The sequence below is a fragment of the Myotis brandtii genome, unplaced genomic scaffold (assembly GCF_000412655.1).
Source record: "Myotis brandtii unplaced genomic scaffold, ASM41265v1 scaffold454, whole genome shotgun sequence".
Classification (NCBI taxonomy): Eukaryota; Metazoa; Chordata; class Mammalia; order Chiroptera; family Vespertilionidae; genus Myotis; species Myotis brandtii.
Window position 1 is genome coordinate 847,803 of NW_005367354.1, and position 26,645 is coordinate 874,447.

The 26,645-nt window shown below is 40.8% G+C and overlaps 1 protein-coding gene across 1 annotated transcript in view; it reads left to right on the forward strand.

Moving 5' to 3' along the window:
- Positions 1–26,645, forward strand: part of RBKS (ribokinase) — a 73,917-nt gene that overhangs the window by 13,314 nt on the left and 33,958 nt on the right. The window contains exons 2-5 of the mRNA XM_014546610.1: positions 6,919–7,051; positions 17,490–17,553; positions 18,769–18,831; positions 22,277–22,441. Coding sequence (XP_014402096.1) covers positions 6,919–7,051; positions 17,490–17,553; positions 18,769–18,831; positions 22,277–22,441 — 425 coding nt within the window. The remainder of the gene's footprint in view (positions 1–6,918; positions 7,052–17,489; positions 17,554–18,768; positions 18,832–22,276; positions 22,442–26,645) is intronic.

The window sequence follows — 26,645 nt, forward strand, 5'->3', positions numbered from 1 at the left end:
CAGCCTTCCTGTGGTTCTGGATGATGTCCGTTCCGTCTTTTAGTTGTATTTTTGAAGTGGTTGTTTGAGGCAGCAAACTCCGGCGTTAACCTATGCCGCCATCTTGGTTTCTCTCCTGTACTCAATCTTTTATCCCACATATTAAGAATGAAGAAAGATGTGGACACTTATTGTCCCCATTATTCTGACCATATTCATGTTTAATAACTGGTTTACTTTTCTCCTTGGGCTATAGTTGCCCTGCCTCACCTCACCATATGACTTATGTACATAGGCATCTATCATCCCAACTATCTATATGAGTGTCTTTTGAAGTATAGACCATTCATTCAAAAATATTTAATTCTTACCATGTTGGAGTAACTAGTACCAGACCTACCTTCCCACCATAAACAACTAGAAAATGGGACATATATGAAACAAAATATATGAAGCAGCCTTTTCATCTGTTGAACAGCTGGTGTGTTATCCAGAAGAGAAAGAAAACAAATAAGGTGGTTCCAGGAGGCTCATTATTGGCCCAGAGAGGAAGAACTCAAGGAAATCATGGCAGTATCCGTGAGTTGAGGAAACTAAGTTTATAGCTTAGGGAGACTCAGGTGGCTAGAATTTATGGGAATGTGTACCGGAGAGGAAGGAGCTAATCAGGGAAAGGTCCAGAAGTCTGCAAAGGAGTCCCCTTAAGTCTGTTACTAAATACTAAATGGAAATACATAGAGAGAAACTCCACAAAGCTGGGCAGCTACTGGAGAGTTCTAAGCTGAACATTTCCCAGAAATCATACAGGAATGGGAGGTGCTGAGTTCTAACTAGCCAGAGAGCATTCCGTAAAAATCCCAGAATATCTACAACTTAGTAGAAGGGTGCACTGCCCTAAAGGCTACCCTAAACTCACCTTAACAAATCTCAAAACTATCCTCAGAAGAATCAGACAGATCTTCAAATTACTTAACTGCCTGGAAAAAAAAAAAAGTTCTACCTTTTGGAAAAACACAAATTAAGATATTCAACGATGTAATATTTGCAATATTCAGCATCCAATAAAAAAAGCATTAGTCATGCAAAAAAATCAGGAAAATGTGGTCCATAACCATATAATTTACAAACCTCTATGGAGAGATTTAGAGATTTCTCCCCTGGACACATTTATTTACATTCTAGAGGTTGTAAACCTAGAGACCTCCCCCACCTCCTGAGAATATTTCATTATATTACAAAGCAAAGGTCAGTAGGTCCTCTTCACCCTCCCTCCCTCCTCCCCCTGCCCCTTCCCAGTGGAAAGGAGGAGCAGCAGCTGTGTCAGCTGTCCTATATAAACTCCAAAAATTCATTATTTTGAGGTTTCTCTCATCGTGTTACCCTGTTGGGATTGGGACAGAGAAATAATTAATGCAATTATGAGTAAAAGGCTGTCTCTGATCCAGAAACCTAGTGTTTCTTGCCAGAATGAATGAATAAATACTTAACAGAAATTAAAATAGGAACCAGGAGGTCACAGTTCTATTCAGGTCAGGGCACATGCCCAGGTTGCAGGCTCAATCCCCAGTGGAGGGCATGCAGGAAGCAGCCAATCAATGATTCTCTCATCATTAATGTTTCTCTCTTCCCCCCCACCCCCACCCCCACTCCCTTCCTCTCTGGAATCAATTTTTAAAACGTTGAAAAGGATAAAATAGAAAGGGGGTATCTCCTATAAGGTAGCTGGGCAGGCCTCTCTGAGGAGGTAACATTTGAGCGGAGATGTGAATGAAAGTAAGCCATAGAAGACCATACCCTGGGAGAAGACCATACATAACATACTCATCTTGTTGGCTCCCCTAAGTGCCTAGCCCAGTTATTCACACAGAAGCAGAATTTAGATAAATAAGGGTCAAGGATATGGCATTCTGAAAGGCTGGCCACTTCTGGCTAGAGGATTGTTTTTCTCTTCTATAAATTCAAGAGTAGCTACATCTTCAGACAAATGACTTTTTAGCCATAGACTTGTTAGCTAGGAAAAGATCGGCTAGAAATCAAACTTCAGTTAACAACTGTTTTAAGCATAATTCATGTTTTACTTCCTTGAATAAATCATATATATGTCTGCAAATTTAGGGTTAGGAAGCACGGAATGAAGTTTCAGTTGGGCGGCTAAGTTCTTTTTACAGAGGTGGAAAGAGATACTAACTTGGTTTGGAAAGTACTTTCCTCCTTGTAAATGTGGCATACACAAAGGCCGAGAAGAGCAGATAGGGCTGGAGAGCACAGGCAGGAGGAATAATAAGTGAGCGCAATGAATTTTAATTGGGTCATAACTAATAGTACGATCCTTATGCTAGCTGTACGGTGTGTCAGAAGCTTGTAGCCAGAAGAAGAAAGGATGGAATGCAAAAGCCAAAAGGCAGCATAGTCCTGGACTCTGGGCCGAGCCAGTTATTAGTGTGACCTTTTCGGTCGAAACCCTTCTCATCTCTATTTCACCAGGTCATTCCTTTCTCTGCTATGAATCATCTCGGAGAATCTGTAACAAGCACATCATTGTCAAGAAGTTAAAAGCAATGATAAGTTGTTCTGCTAACACCTGTCAGTGAAATAACTCAGAGCACAAAACCCGGGCAATTGAAGGAGTTGACAAGTATTATTAAACCTGTTTTGCAAGAGAAGAAGCTGGTTCAAAGAGGGAAAAGCTGTCAAAGGTAATACAGTCAGTAAGAGGCTCGGGCCTCCTGCCTTGCACAACCAGGCTGACCCCGCGGCCTCTGGTGGCCCAGGAAACCGGAGGGCCATCCATGAACAATTACCGGCGTTTCCTTCTGCCCAACTTTAAATGCCGTGACCTTTTTAAAGCTACGAATAGGTCTTAAAATTCAAACATAATTCTTATGACTGGTTTTCTCTGTTTGGGTTTTCTCCCTCATTCAGAAATTTATACTATGTTAAATTATTAAATGCTAGCAGCAGTGTATTTCTCCCAGTACTGCTTCCTTTTTATTTCTTCTTTGCGCACTGTCGCTTGTCTGTCTTTGGCACCTTGCTAAACCTCATGTTTGAATTGAGGTGAATCACAGTAATGCTTTCATCCAGGGGATGAGGCTTTGTGCAGTTCCTTCCTTGAACCTGAACTTAATTCCATGATTTCATTAAAGAAAAAAGATAGGAAAGCCTGATTTAAAGTAAATTAGGATTTATAATTCGGAAATGCTTCTGCCTTTTTCATAACTAACTTTTTAGTTGCTCTCCACTCCACTCTATTTACTTCTATAAAAAAATAAATAAACAAGGAATAAACGGTGTTAGTGTGGGTTCAACAGAAAGCAGAGCATCAGACAAACGCTTAAGCGCAAATACTCTATTCAGGACTCGGACCCAGGGAGCAAGAGCCAGGGATGGACAGGGAAAGTGAAGCAGAGGAGTGGGAAGAGCCTTACAAAAATGCCTGACATGTTCACGTTGGCCACCCCTGTGCACAACTAGTTGCTCAATCCTGCAGGACGGCCTGAGGAACCAGAAACCCAGCAGTGGACAGAGTGGCACTGTTAGGCTGCACCTGCAAGAAGCCAGCTGGAGCCCAGGAAGAACCAGTGGCTGGAAGCAGATGCAGGAAGGACGGATGACTGAGGTAGTAAGAAGTGGTCTCCCATAACACACAACTCTATTATCGTTGCTTCCACTTCCGGGCATGAGGATGTAAAGGAAACATGAGCTCTTCTTGCTCCCCACCCCCACCCTTCTCATGGATACGTGTCATTAACATTTCATTGTCTGCATTTACATATCATCTGAGACCATATACGTGTATCTTTTTTCCTTTTAAAAATATGAATTGGATCATACTAATCTTGTTCTGTGACCTGTTTTTTCAACTCCTGTGTTACTTGCATCGTGGTTAGCTTTTTCCTCCTCGTCGGCAAGTTGATTATGCCCTATAGGAAGTACACTGGAAAACACTGACTTTGCATTTTGGAGTTAATGCATTAGTGAAGGAATGATAGTATGAGTTCCAGTTAGAGTTCTTGCTTGTAGAAGAGGAACGCTGCTGATACTGGGCATGCAGTGGGCATGGTCTGGTAAAACATGGAATTGCCATTGCCAGACAACTGGTCATCCCTGCCAATCTCCTCCTCCTTCCCATTCGTCAGCACCTCCACAGCCTCAATTCAGAAGAAAGACTGGAGACTACACAAAGGAGACACAGAGAAGAGATGTGGGAGAGGAAAGATAATTTTCCCTCCACCCTTCTGAGTTCTTTGACCGAGACCCCTGTAATAGACCAACAAGAGAAAAACAGAAGTTTATTAACATGTGTCCCTCATTATACATGGGGGAAACCCAGGAAAAAATGAGTAACTCCCCAAGGTGACTTCAAATTCAGGATTAAGTAGCATTTAATAGGGTAGGGGAGGGGGAGGTAGAACTTTTAAGAAAGGTGAATGGGCCCTTGGAAGAAATGGGAGGTACGACTGTGATAGGCAGAGAAGGGAAGTTCAGGGAAAGCCTCTCCCTGCATCTGCTGTTTCTCAAGTGCCTACAGCTCAGAATTATATACCAAAGCGGCATGTTTTGGGGTGGTGTGTCCTGAACTCCTACAGTCATATTTTGGGGTGGCATATTCTGCTACCCTTGAGAGATAAGGGGAGCCACAAAGATATGTTCAATCAGCAAATATATTAACCCCATATAAGTGACAGGCACTAGAAATAAAATGGGGAACAGACTGTCCTCAGGCAGAGAAAGTCTACAATTGGGAGAAGAAAAAGAAGAGTACAGCAAAGATGCAGAAGATAAAGAAAAAAGAATTCCCAAGGAGTGAGGAATGCCAGTAGTGGCTACACCAGTTCAGTGCTTGTGTTAATATACATTGTTTAAATCCCAGCCATCTGCTTCCACATCAAACACATATATACTGTACCTGATTTCACTTCCCCCCCACATACATGCATATCCCAATAATAATATGGTGATACATTTTTTCATGGTTTCCCACAGTTGATCATAAGTACACTTGATTCAAACCAGTGGCTTGTGACCCAGATCTAAGTATAAATATAGTAGAAGTCATACGTTTCTTTAGTGACAGTCTTACTAATTAAATTATGTGGCCTGTTTTTTGCCACATTGGATAGTTTTTCTTTTTAAAGTTGTTAGGAATGTTGTTTATAGCAGCATCAATAAGCCAAGAATTCACATAGTTACTCAATCACACAGATTACTCATCATTGCCTGTTCATAACAGAATCCTAAAATGTTTAAGATTTCTGATGCAAATCAAAATCTCATCATCACTTGTCATTGCTAAATTAAATGACAGGATAATAACGTTACATTAAAACCATTTTTCCCTTGATTGAGTGCCTTTTTCAGAAGTGAACCTTGTAGATGTATATTTTTTTCATCGGTACTATAAATGCGTTTAGAATCCGAGATAAAAATAGAATTGAAAAGGGGAGGAGTGGAGTGGGATGTTTTCAAATTATTGATGAATCTCTTGAATCTCAAATAACCATATTTGACAGTGCAATGCTAGGGAATGGAGTAGCTTAGCTCAGTTTGAGACTTTTAGAGCTACATAAAGGAGGTTCACAGGTCGAACTTGGTCTTTATTGACACAATCATGCGTTCCTGCCAATAGTCATATGGCATCCCATTGCAAACAGGCTGTCAGTGACCTGTAGGAACTGGCATTGTTTCGTGACCTTGATACGAAAAGATACTGGTTTTGGATAGACCACAGTCTCTATTGGAAATGAACATAAATGTCTAACCTGCTAAAACAAAGTAGGTTCTCGGTTGACTTACCATGGTAAACTTCTCTCTTGGCCTTTCTTTCCTGCCTAAAGCTAATTAACCTTTTTGGTCAGACCTCTCCATCTGCTCCATCTGGCCCTTGGCCCACTTCTTTGTGGCCAATCAACCAGTCCTCATGCCACTGAGCCCATCTTCTTCACTTGCCCCTCCACCCAGAACTCCTTTTCCATTTTAAAGTCTTCTGTCCTTCAAAGACTTTGTTTCCTCACATCTTCCACCTGTACTGTTAGGACAACCATATACTGGAGCAAACCTTTTCCTTGTACTTTTTGCCTCATTTAATACTACCTTAAGCAGTAATGTGTCAGTAATAACCTGTTAGTAAAAATCCCCTGAAGTTGATGAAGGTGTAGACTGAAACAACATTGGCTAACAGTTGACATAGTTAAATCTGGGTGATGAGTATAGGGAAAAATCAATATACTATTTTCTCTAGTTTTATCTGTTTGGATTTTTCTGTAGTAAAATGTAAAACTAAACTTAGCTCTAATCCACTTTTTTAAAATAGATGCTCTTTTTTAGTCAGTGCATGAAATGGGTAATATAAAGGATGGATTAGGATGAAACCCTGAACTGCCATCCAAATACCCCACTCCTATCCCACCCTCAAAGAAAATAAGATTCTTTAGCGCCTGGAATTGCAGCTTCACTCTTCTCCTGAAGTCCTGAACATGATTACCAAAATCCTAGGTCCCTTCCTGCTTATTAAAGCAACCAGATCAATCTGGACAGAAGCACACATTACCTTGTCCCACTGTGAGTAAATCTCTGTGCTGGGCATTGAGAAGGAATATGAAGTTCCTTCCCTCTGAGAGTTCCCCGAGATGTAAAGCAGGCTCCCCTGAACGGCCCTGATGCAGTACAGACCCCAGGAGCTGTCATCTGAAGTGGGGCTACGGTAGCACAGGGCAGTGGGGGAGAGGAATCCTGTCCGGCAGATGCATTCTCAAAAGTGATGCAAACTACTGAAGGTTGTCTAAAAGGAAAGGTCCTCTCCCTCCCCTGCTTCTGCCTGCGGTTCTGACTGCTTAGAGCTCCACCACACAGCCTTCCCTCTCTCTTCTGAAGAACTTAAAACTGACTGCAGTTACCAATGTGTGTGTGTTTTTTCCTTCTCCTTTTAAATTATGACAGTCTTACTCCTCGTTTGCCAAAAACCGGAGAAACCATCCATGGACATAAGTTTTTTATTGGCTTTGGAGGGAAAGGTGCCAATCAGTGTGTCCAAGCTGCTAGGCTTGGAGCAAAGACGGCCATGGTGTGCAAGGTAAGTGCCAAGCCCAGTGGAGAGTGTTCTAAAGGCAAGAATATGGTTTTAGGGTTTGAGTTCACTGGTTTTATTTTTTTTTTTAACTATTTTAAAATGAACAATTCAGTGGCATTCAGTATAATCGCCGTGTCGTTCAACCACCATATCTATCTAGTTCCAGAACATTGCCATCATTCCAAAAGAAAGCTCCTTACATTAAGCAGTCACTCCCCATTCCCTCCTCCCCGAGGCCCCTGGCAACCACCAATCTACATCCTGTCTCTATGGGTTTATCTATTTCTGACGATTTCCTATAAATGGAATCATGTGAAATGTGACATTTTGTGTCTGGCATATTTCACTTAGCATAATGTGTTTAAGGTTCATCCACCTTATAGCAAGGATCAGTACTCCGTTCCTTCTGTGGCTGAATAGTACTCCATTGGCTATGCCACAATCTGTGTATCCATTTATCTGTCGGTGGACCCTGGGGCTGTTTCCACCTTTTGGCTCTTGTGAGCACTGCTGCTATTAACACGCATGGACATGTACTTGTTCGAATGCCTGTTTAATTCTTTTAGAAGTTCATTGGTTATAAATTTTTAAACAGGAGAGAGTAATCTTCCTTGTTTTTTATGTTAATTTCTACCTCACTGGATCCTCTGGGAAGTAGCAGTCCTCAAATAACACTGCATTCCCTGAAATGAAAGAGTTTCTAACTAGAGTGTGAGGCGAGGAGAATTAGTCTACTCTGACGGGTTTATCTAGTTCAGGTTCTAAACAACAGCATGAGTCCTCCTGTTGTTAGCAGGGTTTTTTCCTTAAATATTTTTTTAATAAGATTTTTTTTTTATTGATTTCATAGAGGAAGGGAGAGGGAGAAAGGGATAGAAAGATCAATGATGAGAATTATTGATGGCTGCCTCCTGCACACCCCCTACTATGCCCTGATCAGGAATGGAGCCATGACCTCCTGGTTCGTAGGTGGATACTTAACCACCGAGCCACACCATCCAGCTGTTTTTAGCAGGTTTTACTGCAGCAACACAGCTTTTAGAAACTTGGTTTAATAACGGTGATTTACTCATCTCTGAGTTTTTCCCCTCTAATGCTATATCTTGGGTCAGAAAGGAATCTGGGCCTTACTGAACTGTACATCACTGATCTTTAGGTGTAGTTCTGTCTTCGGGTATTTAAAGAAAACTAAAATACGTATTCCTATTTCCATCATCCACTGAAGTGATCTCAAAAGTAAATCAAACAGAATTGACTGCCAAAGGTTCAACTTTTGCATCTTTAATGAAATTTTAAGATGCTATCATTACTGGTATAACAGGAAAGCTAGACTGGGTGTGCATAGTGGAGGATAAGAAAAATATGAGAAATTTAAAAGAATGAGCTCTCTGCTGTGAACTGGGTAGATTTTACCAAAATGTCTCTGAAATATCACTTAAAATTGCATACAGCACTTTCTTCTCCAAGGGAGTCTTTAAATGATGCATAAGCTATACAATTATCACTTCATCTACTAATGAACTGTAGCTTTATTTCTAATTGATGATTAACATGACATAATTCTCATCTGGCTATTTGGTCAAAAACATCTCAGGAAGCACAAGAAACCCTCATTTGCTAAGGTTGAGCTCTTGATAGATTTAAAATATCAATTAGTCAGCAATTAATTATTGACGACCAATATTATGTGCTAGGAATTACAGGGCTTAGAGAGGGAGCCAATTAAAAATGTTAGGCTTGATCCATCCTCTACCTGATTAGAAATGAAGGGTTTGGGGAGAAATAAGATGGTGCTAACTGAAGGGGCTTGGAAACTGGAAAGATATCAGGCTGGGAAAACCTGGAGAGAGACTTGGGGTTGGAACAAGGTACTGAGAATAGCCATGGGGAGAGGGGAGTTCCCTAGAGCTGGAGCTGTTAAAGGAGAGATATTAGAGAGCCCCCTCTTACAAGTTTTATAAAAGCTATTCATTTAGCCATTAAAGTCAAAATTGGATGTCCCCTAGGATCTCATCCAACTCAAAGGTTTGCAGATTGGTTTTATTTTAGGTCAATTTGAGGCAGAGAGAGAAATGCAAAATAGAAATATTTGAACTGTGGGACTGACCTTGGGATATGAATGGTGAAACCATAGAAGTGGGTCTGAGGGGAACAGAAGGCAGAAGGCTGTGTTTGGGGAAATGTTCTCATTAGGAGGCTGGTTAAAGCAAAGGTGCTGTTTATTTTATTCTGGTCTGTGAATGATGATTTATGTTAGCACCTGCCCAGTTTTGGAAGTTCTTTATATCTAACATGTCCTTGACTTTGTCATCTAGTGTGTAGCCCTGTGGTGGAATTTACCTGGGGATCTGTACAGAGAGGTTAGCTAAAACCTATACAGGATTACTTTGCTTAGACAACCTGAGACATTTAGATATGCAATTAGATTAAATAAATCCATAATATTCTTAGACTTCTTTTTTTTCCCAAAAAAAAATATTTTATTGATTTTAGAGAGGAAGGGAGATGGAGAAAGAGATAGAAACATCAATGATGAGAGAATCATTGGCCAACTGCCTCCGGCACACCCCCTACTGGGGATCGAGCCCCCAACCTAGGCATGTGCCCCTGACCAGAATCGAACCCAGGACCCTTCACTCTGCAGGCCAACGCTCAATCCACTGAGCCAAACCAGCTAGGGCTATGCTTAGACTTCTTCACACAAAAATAAAATCTCTTTTCTAGTAGAAGTTATTGTTACCCATTAATCATGCTATTTCTTCCCACTGTGAAATATATTTTAATTGAGCAAATTAGCCAAACTGCTTTATGGCAGTTTTTTAAATATGACAACTCCAAGTAGAACCCAAAATCATTAAATTACTCAAGATAAAATTGAACAGATGGAACAAAAGAAAAACAGAAATTTTTATATGGCTTTCTTAGCAACATTAACTTACCTATTACTGCCCTGCAAATAAAATTCAAACTCTAATGAAGTAAGACTGTTTGATGGCTTGTGCAAAACATCTTATACTGAGCTAAGGAGAAATATTCGTCAAGATACTGTGGCAAGGACCATTAAGGAGTCCATCAATATGCGTACGGTGAGATGTGTGCAATGGACACTGTGGCAAGGACCATTAAGCAGGCGTCCATCAATATGCGTACGGTGAGATGTGTGCAATGGAACACCAAGTAGTTAAGAGTTGTGTAGTCAGTATTTAACTGAGTCATGGGCCAAGGCGACAGTCCAAGGGTAACTGAAGATGTTTTGAGATTAAAATCCAGGAAAATGAAAGTCTTCTTCGCAGGGCAAAGAACCTGCTAGGACACCTTTCCTAGGGCTTCACCCGATTTAAGTGTTTCCTCCTCCTCCCTTCCATTGAAGCCAAACGTAAGAGAGGAGGATGACATCTCTAACCATCAAAACCTGGCAGCTCAGGAGGCCCCTGGTAGAATACAGAGCTAAAGGTGCAGCAGCCCAGCATGAGCCCAGAGACCCTGCTTCCTGTGTAGGTGGAAGGAAGCCACAAGCAGGCATGGACCCACGCGGCCCAGATCGGAAGTCAGCAAGCAAGGGCCTTCAAGAAATTACCTGGTTTTGTTTCCTTCAATCGTGAGACCCGACTCTCTAATATAAGTAGTGTTTTCCACTCAGAATGGCCAGGAATGAAGTCCTGTGACAGAGGCATTACGTTAGAGCAGTGCTGCCTACTCACAGGCCGCAGACTGTCACTGGACTGGACAGTACAGAAATTGAGCATAAACATAAATATTTAGAGCAATTTGACAGAGTAACTTTATAGCTGGTGAATAGAATATACATAATATTATAATATAAATTAGACCTTGTATTTTGTATGACTGTTTCATTTCATTGTTATTATATTTTGCAAAATTATTAGTCTGCATAGATTGAAAATGAGAAAACAAACTGAGGCTTCACAAGTCAGCTTGAAAAGCAGTGTATGTGAGTACCCATCATCTTAGTCAAAAACTACCTTCTATGTTAAGATTACAGAGGGACAATCAACTAATCATGCATTGAGATTTTAATTTTCAAAGATCAAAAACTGGGCACCAGTCTTTCCAGGTAACATTCAATGAAGTGCAATTTGTCCTTTCCTGACATCCATTGAAAGACAACTGGCTAATGCTAGTTGGCTATGTTGATTGGACCCTAACCAAATACATAAAATATGCCTCATTTTAAAAGAATGGAAGAAATCATTGGATTATCACAAACCCACTCCCACGCTCAGATAAGCAGGCCTGATAATGGTGATGGTAAGGTTACCTTTGTATATTAAAGGCCATTATTAAGGTAAACACCATTTACCTGGGATTTAAACAACCAGCAAACTTAAAAAAACTGGAATTTTATGTATTTTTCTTTCATCTTTTATGATAAAGCCACAAATGGCAAGTTAAAAGTTAATATGCGGGATTTATTTTTAAAGCAACTGCTGCGTTTTGTTTCATGACAGCAAATTCAGCTTAATCTTCTAAACCTGCTGCTCATTTTAACCCTCAGCCACTGAAAGTCACAAAATGTCTTGAATCACAGCCTAGTTTCAGCACTGATTATATTTTCCCGTATTCTAACTGTGAAAATCAGTAACCTGTTTTAATATATGTGATAACATTTTTTAGCAGAATATTTAATTTCTTATGACCTCAGGTAGGAAATCTTGGTCCTCTATGTTTTGACATCAATTATATGTTGATGGGTGGAATCACTCGATGTTTTCTGCCATTCAAGGCTCCAAACAGCCCATTCCTCCGCCCTTTTGAAATACAGGTGTCAGTGCCCTGAGAAGCACTCTAAACAGCCCATTCCTCCGCCCTTTTGAAATACAGGTGTTTATTATGATCGTGCTAACTGAAGTCACCCTCCTCGGTGTTAGGCCGTTGTCCTGGCCCATGGAAGCCACTGACTGGCTCTCCCTCGACGCAAAGAGAGCCTTCCCCATGGAGAGAGTGAAGGAAGCACCTCAGTACCCTTAGCTGGAGGAAGTGCTGCTGATAAACGCAGCCCTTTTGCTTTCCATGGTCCTCATCCACATCTCTACAGCGGCACTGTCCAATACAGTATCACCACCCACATGTGGCCATTTAGATTGAAGTGTAATTAAAATAAAACTAAAAGTTGAGCCTCAATCACACTGCTCCATTTAAATGTCTGCATTGCACGGCTCAGATAACAGAACATTTCATCATTGCAGGAAGTTCCATTCAACAGCACAACTCTAATCTTCAGCGCTGACCTGAGCCTGGGATTGCCTGAGAGCACCCGGGGTTCTGCGAGTTACCTTAGTTTAAGTGTGAGGGGTTGTCCACAGTTGCTGACGACCTGGACTCTCACCTGAATAGATACTCACAGACCACCTCAGACTCTGAAGTTCCCCAGAATCTTTCTGCCCAGAAGCGCTGGCTGCGCTGCTGCAGCTGAATGTACTGGATGGAGGGCCTTCACACGGGCTATTAGGAGCAACACCTTGGAGAAAACCTTTCTGCGGCCACAACTAGAACAGTGCGGGTGCTATACAGTCGTGTCCCTTTCTGAACGATAAACAGGCCCAAGGAAAACGAACAGACAGGCATCTAAGATGATCAAATACTCACAGAACACCTTTAATGCACAGGCTTAAGGACGGATAAATGTATGCTAAGCTAGGGTCTCCAGTAAGCTTCTAGAAAGACTAGACTTCAAGGAAGATTATTTAGGCAAACGATATAAGATGGTATTCAATTAAATGCTTAATTACATAGCATCCATGAAGAAGGCTATAGGAATTCTGGAAATAAGAGTAACAAGGGGTAAATAGGAAAGGTAGGCCTTAAGCTGATGCTTGAAAAAACAAGTGAGGTTTGATGAAGTGGAGGAGAGAGGAAAGGACTTCTAAGTTCTCAGAAGTGAAGGCAAGGATACAGTCATGAATATATTGTATTCACATAATGTTTTAACACAGTCAGATGATAATGTCAACTTAATAGCGCCTCTACCGAACACTGAGAAACATAAACCCAACTAGTTTTGCCAAATATGAGCTTTAACAGTGGTTCTCAACCCCTTAGTTTAAGTGTGAGGGGTTGTCCACAGTTTTGCCAAATATGAGCTTTAACAGTGGTTCTCAACCTTCTCTCCCTTTAAATACAGTTCCTCATGTTGTGACCCAACCATAAAATTATTTTCGTTGCTACTTCATAACTGTAATGTTGCTACTGTTATGAATCATCATGTAAATATCTGATATGCAGGATGGTCTTAGGCGACCCCTGTGAAAGGGTCGTTCGACCGCCAAAGGGGTCGCGACCCACAGGTTGAGAACCGCTGCTTTAGAAGGCTAGAGGTGGAAGAAGCCTGGGCCACGTCAAAATGAGACTAGTCAGCAAACACAAGCCAAGGAAATCTCTTGGGCTTCACAATACCTTGATCCCAGTGTTGGACCCTGATGGGCTCCTCGCCCCCAGCAGACTCTGCAGGTCACACTTCCCCGTGTTCCCACTTAGGGGACTTACCAACCTAGTGCCAGGCAGGACTGTGCTCTCTCTTCACTTCTTCTGTGCACACAAGCCTCTACAGACACCTCCCACTTTAATCCTGCAATCAGCGGTCCAACCCTCGAGTGGAGTTCACACATGGTAACCACCTGGGGAGCGTGCCCGGTCCCACCTGCAGAGGCCTGATTCAATTGGTCTGGGGTGTACCCTGAGCATCGGGATGTTTCCAAGCTTCTCAGGAGACACTGATGAGCAGCTAAGGCTGAGAATTATTGGTTTCCTTCCTCACACCAACCAGTCCCACCCTACAGCCTGGCTCAGATGGAACAATTTGCCCCAAAACGTAGGAAAGAATTTTAATCAGCTTGGTAACAGCAGAACTGAAATTAGATTCCAGGTTTCCTGACTTCCATATGCACCATTCTGCCTCATGACCAGCCAAGATAAAGTTTTCATATCAACTTGATAGCCAACGTGTGACCAGGAAAACAGGGAAGCCTCCCAAGATCCCCATGAAGGTTCCTTTAGAATAGTCCTTGTTCTGTCCAGGTTCTTTCATTCGTATCATTCACTGTGCTTTTCGAGACACTTGCTCTCGCTCTCAATGGCCGACTGTGAACGACACCCTTGCTTGGGTTCTGCTCCTCTGACTCTGGTTATCAATTTCCAGTTACTGGGGAAGAGGTTTAAATTAGAGTCAGAAGCAAGCAAATGGGACTGGACGGTGTTTACTTCTCACAACCTTTTTAAAAATAAATCCGGAAAAATACATGAATGTGTGAGAGGTTTTGAGGGTGGGGACACAGGGAAGGTGGCATTCTTTTAGTACAAATTGCACGTGTCATCTGTGCAACTCTATAATGCAAAAGAAAAAGAGGATCCTTTTAAATAGGACTCAGATCCCCATTGCTTTTTGTCCGCATTTTGATATGTAATTTAGTTCTACATAAAGCTTAACTATTACTCCCAAGGCAGAGATACCCTCCCAGTTGGCTATATTATTCTCAGGAAAGTAGCAGGATACGTTGAACAGCATTCGTTGCACCAAACCATTAACGGAGATGTTATGTTTTTATTAGAACAATAAGAGTAATAAATACAGTCTCATTTTAAAAATTATTTAATGTATCCACATGCTTGCTTCCATGATCAAATGCTCTCCTGTTTAAAAATAAGAAGCCACAGGAAGAACTGAAGCATCAGGGAGAACAAGATGGACATGAAAGTAGTTTATGAGACTGAATCCAAGCAGCAGGAGCCCCTTCCCCCAAGAGAAGCAGCCTGATGATGATGATGATGATGATGATGATGAAGGCACCAAGCCCAAAACAAATTTTATGTATTTTTCTTTAGTCTTTTATGATAATCCTTAACAGCTCTAAACATACTTTTATGCACATTATTTTACTTTATCTTCACAGCAAACTTGCTGTGGCTTTCCAGATAAGAACACTGAGCCTACGGAGAATTAAAGCGGCTGGCCCAAAACCACACAGCTAGCGTGAGGGGCTTCCATGACACAAAGGAAATATTGTCTTCCCATTCTCAGGCTTTTCATCACTTCTTTCACTTTGTAATGACCTGGGTGATGTAAAGTTAATGGAGCTTCAGTTGACTTCTCTTAATCCTCAGCAGTCTTGTTACTTTTCCATTATTTTTTAGTTACCAGATTTTTATTTTTTGACAAGAGAATATCAAAGAAGGCAAAAACACAGTATTTTGTCCCATGTCTCACATAGAGTTTAGAAGACCAGCCAACAGATTTGCCAGGAAATCACTATTAAAATAAAGCTGGAACCATAACCATCACCCAGGGATGTAGCCAATCAGACGGTGTCCTGAGCAGGAAGAAGACAGGCAGCTACCGCAGCCTCTAAAATACGACTACAGCAAGTCTGCAAATGCAATTACCTGAGCATGAAATCCTTCCCAATTATGCCTCTGATGCTCATGCTGTTCCACCTGGTCTGTCTGATTTCCCCCCAATAGTATCAGTTTCTCGAGGGCAAAGAAACAATTCCTCCTAACCCCTGCACTTGCTAATGTTTATGTCATAACCACCATTTATTACCTGCCCTTGATAGTCACCTTCAACAGATCTATCCCATATAAAACTGATAGGAAAGGGAAGAGAAATTTCTTTGCTTTAGTTTGTATCACGCCCCACATGCCTAGGGATGGCCTTTTCTCAACCCCAGAACATTCTTATAATGATACTTTCCCAACTATATAATACCCTGATTGCCCATGGGAAAGAGTTAAATAATGTAAAAAAAAAAAGATGAGAGAACTTGACTCAGCTCTCAAGAGTCTTCTGGTGTGAACCTTTGACCTAGGAAATAGGATGCTTTGGCACTTACTTGCCAGACAAGGGAACAGCTAGCCTTCCGGGGAGGAAACTTTTGGTAGATGGCCTCCTTCCACAGGGAATTCTCCCCACAGCAACACTGGAGTGGACACTCTTCATTATAAAGACAGAGATTCTGCTAGGGAGAAGCTACTACATATTGCTTGAGATTACTGCCTAGTCAGCATTTGAGCCAGAAAGGAGCACAAGGAAAGGTGTTCTTTTGCAGAATAAGGTATCAAAAGTGGCATTTAAATCAGGGGTCAGCAAACATGATCCATGGGGCAGATCTTGCCCACTACATATTTTTGTAAATCAAGTTTTATTGGAATACAGCCACATCCCTTTGTTGACATATTATCTTTGGCCGCCAACTCTACAATGGCAGGGGTAAATTGTTGTATAAGAGGCAATATGGCCCACAAAGTCTAAAATATTAACTATTTGAAAATAAAGAATAAACAAATAAATAAAATATTACGTATTTGGTCCTTCACAGTAAAAAACAGTGGCTAATGCCTGATCTAGACAGTCCACATGCTCACCAGGAAATTTTATCATCACTCATTGCAGATCCTGACTCAAGTAAATGTCTAGGTTTCTTTCTATTGATGTATCCAGACAGGAACAATTTTCTGTGGGCAAGCAGAACACACCGGGAGGGGCTGAGACCTGGACAGAGACATAATCCATTGCTGTAGTGCTCACCTGCAGGACAGAAAAATAGAAGTATAGTTCAGGAGTGATTCCAACTATATGACACTCTGAAAAAGATAAAATGATAGAGACAGTAATAAAGGTCAGTGGTTGCCAGGGGCTGGGGGGTAGACAGCGTTGAATAGGCAGAGCAGAGAGGATTTTTAGGGCAGTGAAGCCATTCTGTATGAGAATATAATCATGGGTACTTGTCTATACATTTGTCAAAACCCATAGAATGTACAACACCAGAGGGAACCCTAATGTAAACTATGGAGTTTAGGGAGTTTGGTTGATGTGTCAACATAGGTTCATTGATTTTACAACTGTGCCCCTCTGATCACGTTGCCTATGACTGAACGAGGAATACATGTCTAAAGGAAAAACTGAAGTATCATTACCAGAATGGAGGCAAGAATGCAAAAACGAAGAAATTCCACTATACTAAGGTAGCAAGGGCTTTTTAAATTCCCTCCTGCGCTCCATGTCAGGGTCTGGGGAGAAGATATGAAGATTCTAAGACACCAGGCAAGTCATTACAAAGATCCTGTCATTTATAGTGAAGTATGAACAACTGAGACTCCTCATAAATATTGAGGATAGTTGATGGTGGACAGCTCTGTCTCAGTGGGAATTTCCACATGATCAGATCAAAGTGAAAGTGAACCTATGGAACTGGTGAGCATCATTAAAATGCTTCACATTTTAAGAAGGATATAAGTGGAACATTAGTATATAACAATTCTTTGGGCTGAAACCAAGTCTAGCAACGTACATTAAGAAGATTAATTAGTTAATGTTTATAAAGTACTGTGCAGATATGCCCTTTCAAAATGCTAAGTATTCTAAAAACTACATTGTAGCATTTTACTAAATGCAAAAGATCTAATGTTCATCATTTCTTTGGTACAGGTTGGCAAAGATTCTTTTGGCAATGATTACATAGAAAACTTTAAACAGAATGATATTTCTACAGGTAAAATTTCATCTTTTTTAACGTTGGTTTTTATAACTTTCTTCTGTGATCTGATTACAAGAAAAGCTGAATATAGAATAGAATTATTAGATCCTCCCCTGGTGGCCAGGGAATTTTTACGCATAGCTTTGTCTAGCCTTGCTTAAATAGCCTATGGTTAATTCTTTCATGTACATTCCTCCAGACAACAGGTTACAAACCTTCAATTCATGGAAATGTTTCAAAAGCAGGTGACAAGAGAAAATAGGTGCTACATTCACAGAAGATATTTTAAGAAAAATCATTAAGTCATAGCTGGAAATGATCTTAGAAACCATTGAGATCTGATACTATCTATAATAATAAGAGCATAATATGCTAATTAGACCAGACGTCCTTCCAGACATCCTTCAAGATGACCTTCCTGACGAAGCTGGGGCTGCAAGGGAAGCCCGGGTCCCAGGTGCCAGAGGGAAGCCGGTTCAGGGTACTTGTCTATACATTTGTCAAAACCCATAGAATGTACAACACCAGAGGGAACCCTAATGTAAACTATGGAGTTTAGGGAGTTTGGTTGATGTGTCAACATAACCAAACTCCTTCCGGAGGAAGGAAGGCCTACTCTTGCACGAATTTCATGCATCGGGCCTCTAGTTATTTCATAAAAGAGAACACCGAAGGCCAGAGAGGTTATGACTTTGTCCAAGAGCACAGCTAGTTGGAGCTACAGCCAGGACCAGAATGCAGGTCTTTGGCCCCAGTTCAAGGCTCTTTGCTGCTGCCGAAGGCTGCCTGGTCAACATCACCATTTACATGCCAGGCCATAATTCTTGATGAGATGCAAAGTTTATGAGAATGAAGAAAAACAAACAGGTTGATTTTATAGGTTTGACCTTTAGTCTTGCACTCAAGTTTGTCATTTCTTTCACTGAACATGGTAGTGCAGGGAAATGCACATGCATACAACTATGAATAATTTGGGGGAATTGGAAGCAGGGTGGTTTGTTAGATTGTTACTAATGTAAAGAAAAGGTGCAACTAAGTATAAAGACTTGTATTTTCCTCATTGTATAGGTGATGAGTATAAATTAGCACTAATTACTTATTTCTTTTTTATCATTCCAGATGGTTAAAAAGGTTAAAAAGTTTTCTAAGGATTAGAGGTGCATTGAAATTGTTAAAATAAATTATCCAAGCCAGGCTGTGTATACGTGATTGTAATTTTTTTTCCTTTAGAATTTACATATCAAACTAAAGATGCTGCTACAGGAACTGCTTCTATAATTGTCAATAAAGAAGGTATGTGTTTTGCATATTGAAGTGTCATTTCATAAAACAGTGCATTTCCAGAACTAGAACAGAAGCATCAGTTTTTATCCTAATCTTATGGATCTCTTACCATACCCACCAGGCCTACAGCATGGTCTTTCCAGCCTAAATATAAATGTTTCCCTTACTTATACATCCCAGGCTGCTCATTCAAATATAAAATTGTCCATCTAATACATATGAAGCATTATATAGTTGCCTCAAAATAATCTTTATATCCTGTAAGACCCCATTACCCTTCATGTGAACTCAAAATTGATATTTGTCTCTAAAAGCAGTTAAGTATTCATCTGTCATTTCAGTTACACCAGGTAAATAAATGTAAATAGATAGGTGCAAAAGAAAGTTGATGAATCATATTTATAGAATATTTACTGAGCAAATGGCAGCAACTAATTACTTCTAACATGTCGTTAGTGTTCAATTTTGTCTGCTCTTTAAACAGCAATCAAATCTCAAAAGTCTATATATACAACTGTGTCTGTCACAAGGCCTTCCAATAGTGAGACATTTGTCTTTGAAAAGAGTAACTTCCCTTTGCCCTCAAGTAAAGTTTTTATGATTTCTGCCAACTATTTTTAGTATAAAAACACCACCATACAATTTTAAAAATCAGAATTAATATTTAGAATGGCCAAGCATTTTATGGGGCACCTACGACAGAACCTAGAGCCGTGGTCGGCAAACTGCGGCTCGCGAGCCACATGCGGCTTTTTGGCCCCTTGACTGTGGCTCTTCCTAAGCCTTAGGAGTACCTTAATTAAAGGAATAACAATGTACCTACCTATATAGTTTAAGTTTAAAAAATTTGGCTCTCAAAAGAAATTTCAATCGTTGTACTGTTGATATTTGGCTCTGTTGACTAATGAGTTTGCCGACCACTGAGAGCATTATGGGCAGTCAGCGTGCATTATGTTAGCTTAGGATTTGTCACAATATGTTTTTAACTTATATTGCAGTTTCACAAGATCATTTCTTACAGAAGACATAGTATTTTTACCTTTAGTGATCCCAAAGTTGCAGTGTCCCACTTAAAGACAGTCAATAAAAGTTTTCATTCTAACAATAGTCAGTGTTCATTACTGTAAGCTACCTCTTAAGTGATTATTGCTGCCAACAGCAGCTCATTCCCTGCCTTAAACCTCTTTTTTGTGTCCTAGGGATATCTTTGAGTTATGTTTCTTCCTTGTCTGGGTACAAAATACTGCATTTTTGTGCAAAAATATAATTTAATATTTTGTATCGAGTGCCTATTATGTCTGTTTATAGAGTATGGTAATGCCCTTAAGAGTATAGGTGGTGCCCAGCTGGCATGGCGTGGCATGGTTGAGCGTCAACCTATGAACCAGGAAGTCACGGCTCAATTTCTAGTCGGGGCACATGCCCGAGTCACTGGCTTGATCCTCAGTTGGGGGCATGCAGCAGGCAGCTGATCAATGATTCTCATCATTGATGCTTCGATCTCTCTCCCTCTCTCTTCCTCTCTTAAATCAATAATAAAAAAAAAATTTTTTTTAAAGAGTATAGGTGGTAGTAGACGAGCTAATCCAAATACTCAGAGCAGCTTCTTTAAATGAGTGAGTAGCAAGGTCGAGCAGAGAATTCAGTTTTTATACGTTAAAGCGGAGGCATGGGTGAGCTAGCCACACGGCAGTGCCCACCATAGAGCGGTGTCTTGGGCTTGTTGCTCATCAGCCACGGCCAGTCCAGAAATGCAGATTCCGGAGTCAGCAACACCGAAGCAGCAGCTGACTCTAGCAGAGAGTGAGGTCACTGAGGAGAAAGGGAAGGAGGTAAGCTGTCTTTCAGTGTGTGGGTACTTTGAATTTTTCCAGCACCGAGATTGGGTTTACGCTGAACCCATCCCCACTTTATTAAATCCTCCTTGTGGCCAACAAACACATCTGTGGTAAGATGATAGGCTAGCATGTGTTCTGTGTTCGGAGGTAATTTTAGGTCATGTCTGTACAAGAGCAGCACGAGCAGCCTGCAGCACCAAAAAATACTCCTGCAATTCATCCCACTAGATCAACACTGTCCAATAGAAACACAATGCAAGCTACATACGCAACTTTAAGTTTTCCATTAGCCACACTTAAAAAAGTAAACAGAAGCAGGTAAAATTCATCCTAATATATTCCCTTAACCCAATAAATCCAAAACATTATCCTTTCAACATGAAATCAAAAAGTTCTTAAAAATTAATGAGATATTTTACCTTTTCTTTGTACTCAGTCAGCCCTTGAAATCTTCTGTGTGTTGTACAATTAAAGTGAATCTCAATTTGAACTAATGCATTTCAAGCGCTCAGTAGCCACATGTGGCTTGTGCTTCTTACTGTCATATCGGGCAGCACAGCTCTTGAGAGTTCATCTAACAGAGGAAATGTACCACCACACCTCCCGCATTTAGGTCCAAGTGATGGGTATACAGGGTAGGGCAAAAGTCGGTTTAAAGCTGATCGTATGCAAGATAATACAATACCTAATAAATAATAATACAAGAATAAACTGTGTTTCACATACTGACAACTCTAACCTACTTTGGCCCCGCCCTGTATAAGATTCCTGAGTCCTGCTGCTATTTGATCTGATACAGACTAGACCAAATATCCTTCTCTCTACCTTAAGTTATTTAGTGCAATTTTTCATCTGCTAGATATTGTAGAATGTGGTTTGATTTACAAAATCACTTTCAGAATACCATAGAGCCCACCTCAAACTTATTGCATACTACAGAGCATTAGTTTTTAGCATTAGGCAAGTTTCTTCCTGTTATATTCATTATGACACTGTCATTTAGGATTAAGAATCTTTTGTCGTTGTTGTTGTTGTTGTTTATCCTCACCAGAGTATATTTTTCCATTGATTTTTAGAGAGAGTGGAAGGGAGGGGAAGAGACACGGAGAGAGAAACATTGATGTGAGAGAGACACATCCATTGGTTGCCTCCCACACACGCCCTGACCAGGGCTGGGGATAGAGCCTGCAACCGAGGTACATGCCCTTGAACAGAATCGAACCTGGGACCCTTTAGTCCTTGGCTGATACTCTATCTACTGAGCCAAACTGGCTATGGCAGGATTAAGGGTCTTTACCACATACATTGTACCAGCCATTTCCCATAAAAGAAAATTTGATGTATGTTATATATCATTTCTCAGCTAATAGTCTTTGTATATAAGAATACTGATAAAGGAAGTCATTTTTAGATTTTGCTCAAAATGATTAGAATATGAATCATGTTACATAAATATTGTAAAATACATTAGGAATTTTAAAATTAACCTAGAAATGTTAAAATTCATAAAACACATTTCATGTAATGACTTTGTAAGAGTGACTGTAACATTGCAGAATATCACTGCTTGGCTTTCCTATATTTTAACATTATATTAATATAGAAATTCTTTATAGGCCAGAATATCATCGTGATAGTGGCTGGAGCAAATTTACTTTTGAATACTGAAGACCTGAGAGAAGCAGCCAATGCCATTAGCAGCGCCAAAGTAATGATCTGCCAGCTAGAAGTAACTCCAGCAATTTCTTTGGAAGCCCTAACAATGGCCCACAGCAGTGGAGGTAATTTTACCTGCTTGTCATTCTTTCTATAAAAGCTTTTATCTCTGTCTCAATTAAAGTTAACCTTTTAAGTAAAGCAATACTTTTCAGTAGTAAAATATTCTTTCTCCCATCTGTAAGATTCACTGTCTTCTTCTAATTCTTGATAACATTAGAAAACCTTACAAATAGGGTAAAAGTAACATGAGTAACATTTCTGACATATCCCACAATATAAATCTCCAATCTAGTTAGCAGAAATAATACAGGTAGTAACTAGAATCTCTGAAGCAGCTCACTGTCCAAGATACAGTCTAGGGAGTGGGCCGATTCCCATTCTGAGGAGCAGAGGTTAAGCTGCATGTCATGTGTAACTGCCCAGGTACATTTTGATAAGCTTCTCTAGGAATTAAAGATTGGTTCTTCCTCCATTTGTAAAACTTTACCATCTTTTCTATAAACAACAAAAGATTATTATATGTAATATTTGCTATGTTGTCAACATCCTTTAAGCAGCTCTTTTGTTTTGTTTGACTTTTGATTTTGGTGATTTTTAAGAATGCAAAAGCAGGCAGAATTGTATAATGAAACCCATCACCCAGATTCAACAATTATCAACCCTTGGCTAATCTTGGTTTATCTGCTCTCCTCCCAGACCTCCTCTCTCACCCCCAGCAAATAACTGACTTTTAGAAATCCAGATAGTTTCCTCTGTTTGTTGCTTTTTTCTTATTGCTTTTCTTATTATCTCTTGTGAGCCTTGTGGTCTTTGCAGGATTATCTGATTTTGCTGAGCTTTGTCTGTTAAGTGCATATAAAAATACTCCCCCCAAATAAAAAATATATAAATAAAAACATTCCCCTACAGAATTGTTCTAAGAATGGAATAAAAGTAGTAAGTTTCAGTAAATCCAAATTTTCTTCTCTCTTTCAATTAAAATTTGGACAATAGCCTGATCAGCACCATTTGGTCAAAAAAAATCAAAATAAAAACTAGCCACTCTAAGACAATGCTTCTTCTTCATATTATGGCAATAGTTCTATATATATTAAGAAGAATAGAGAGAAAAGAACCACATTGGCTTTTCCAGATAAAGCTTTCTCATCAAGTTACAATAAAAAAGAAAAAGAACAGTGTGTGTGTGTGTGTGTGTGTGTGTGTGTGTGTGTGTGTGTGTGTGTGATTTCTCCCAAACATTTTTAAATGTTTGACCTGATTTAACAAATTTTTCTTATGGCAAAACAACATGCCATGGCAAATTCTCACTGACATTTAATGTATTTTTAATGAACTCGAAGCTGCCAGGAAGAATTCTGAGCCAGAAGCCACTTGGTTACATTTTCTCAGGGTCCCAGATCAAGTGTGAGGCTGTGGTGAGCCTTCGCTGCACTGCACTCATTGACTCGGGGGATGCAGGCACAGCGTGCCACTTCACGCGTGCTCCTCTCTTTCCTGGTACAGATCAGAGCATATTCTCGTGTATCTTCTCTCTCCTTCCTGCTACCCCTTGCTCCTCAGAGGTCACTGTTTCCTCTGCCCTAGTCTAGTTTCCTGTCACCTACCCAGCTTGTGGAGGAGAGACAGGTAGAGCACCCACAGCAGAGGAGCCAAACTCCCACAGGTGAGGCTGGCGTTATCCAGATGAGCAGGCAGCCTGACCTGGGCCATTTGGGTGGGGTCCAGAATGCTTCCTCCATCGCCTGCCCGACAGTTCTTCCAGTTGAGGAGCTACAGGACCAGAAAGGGGGATAGGGAGTGGTGAGCCAAAGACCACTTAGCCTGCTTCACGTTTTGCTGAAGAGCTAATATGCCTAAGTATTAATTCTGCATTATCTGATATAATAACACCGGAAGTAGTAAGCCTTGCATTTGTATGTGCTTTACAGCTTATAAAGTACTTTTATAAAATCCATCCTCAGAAGAACCTTATGACAAAGATATGGCAGGTATTATTCTCCTGGAGACTGAGACTTGGGGAGCTGCTTCACGTTTTGCTGAAGAGCTAATATGCCTAAGTATTAATTCTGCATTATCTGATATAATAACACCGGAAGTAGTAAGCCTTGCATTTGTATGTGCTTTACAGCTTATAAAGTACTTTTATAAAATCCATCCTCAGAAGAACCTTATGACAAAGATATGGCAGGTATTATTCTCCTGGAGACTGAGACTTGGGGAGAAAGTTCTGTGTCCTAGACCACAGTTTCAAGTAACTTCACAATCCCCTTGATTCTAGCAACTGAGCCTTTACGAAGAGTATCTCTAGAAAAGGAGAATCTGTGAATTGTAACACTGCCCAACATGGAGCCTAAACTTTGAGTGTCTTGCTGCTCAAGTCACAGAGAAGGGACGCTAGAGTGTTTTCAGCAATGTGTCCCCACCCTCCCCATTACATGCACACGTGCACACATGTTCCTCTGTCCAGGAGGAGCACTGGTTTGGGAGTCATGAAGCATCAGAATCAATCACTTAGCAAATGGGGGACATCAGGAAGTCAGTCAGTTCCTTGTTCTGGGCCCCCGTTTCTTCTGTGAAATGAGAACTGAGCTAACGTAGCGATGTGTGGGTGGACTGATCACAGAGCAGAGCAGTGAAGCTTAAAAGATCTGTTGTGAGCGCTCACTGTCCTCCCCATTGCCCCATGAGGCTGCATATGTGCTAATCAGCATTATTCCATTCACAAGAAAGATGGTACAGCCATCATCATCTGTGGGTTTATCACATCTCATCTGTACTACTTAACTGGTAATGGACTTTAAATTAAACACACTGTATAAGTAGATTACACATCAGTTGTTAACATACAGAGGAAGCCCTAGCCGGTTTGGCTCAATAAATAGAGCATCCGCCCGTGGACTGAAGGGTCGCAGGTTCAATTCTGGTCAAGGGCACGGACCTCGGTCGCAGGCTCCATCCCTGGGCCTGGTCAGGGAGCATGCGGGAGGCAACAGATCACTATGTCCCTCTCACATCGATGTTTCTCTCTCTGGGTCTCTCCCTCTCTCTTCCACACTCTCTAAAAATCAAGAGGAAAATGTCCTCAGATGAAGATTAACAACAAGAAAATACAGAGGAAGAAGGCCCCTCCATCTTTGTATAGACTGTCTCAGGATTCTCTTGCTATCTTTACCAAAACGAAAGCAGTGATTTTAAAGAGACAGCACCTACAACATAAAAAAACGCAGTGGTCGCCCTCTGGAGCCCCTTCCTCTCTAGGTCACCATGCTGTGAGGTGGCCCCAGACCAGAGCTGGTGCTGCAGCTGCTTGTGATGAAATTGTGCATGTTGGTTCTGGTCTTTATATCCATTTCAAAGCAAATGAAACATTACAGGAACAATTATAAATAATTGAAATTGTAAAATCGCCGAGATTAAATTCTACGTAGGGCACAAAATATCTTTTAATGCCACTTTAGTCCTTTTCCATTCGGCAAACAAAACTTCTTGGCTGGCTACCTGGACTGTCACAATAACGCAGTCTAGCACGTGGCCCAAGCTGTGAGGGTTCACTGCTCAAGTGACTGGAAAGTGCTCCTCGAGTGAGAGGCTGTCAAGCCAGGGTTTGGGGTACTCCAAACCCCCACGGTTTCTCTGCGTAGGGTGACTGTCTTCCTCTCTTTCTCTGAGCTAGTGATGAGGGCCTCCTTAACTGCCCAGCCGCCACCCTCCATGGCGACATCATGAAGACCTTCTGCCTCATGTTCCTGTCTTGGCCCCAAACAGCTTCCTCCCTAGGCCTCCCCAGCTCCTCACTGACGTTCTTGTGCCAGCCACGGACATGCTGTTAGGACAACCGGGGTTTTAGTCCATCTGACGTTGTAATGAGTAATAATTACTGCTGTGTGCTCTCAGTCACCTCTCAGCTCCATCGTACATCCTGTGTTCTCCATTTCTCATGGTTCCAGGATGACATCAGGGTTTTTTTCCATCTTGTCTCTTATAAACTTGCATTCTTCTTTGATTAAATATATCTTCTTTTTTTTTCATCATGGTGAAGCATTTATGCTTATTTATGGTAGCATGAGCCAAAGGGAGGCCTTTCTTTATGGCATTTTCACTTTTTCCCTCAATTTAGTTACTAGCAGACTCTAAGCCTATACAGCCAGTTATTATTGTTAAGAATGTTTTCCCTTAGTAAAACACAACCAAATAAGATTGGATTGATTTTTATACAATATTTATGGTCAAATTAAATCATAGAATTCCTTACTCCAGTAATTATTG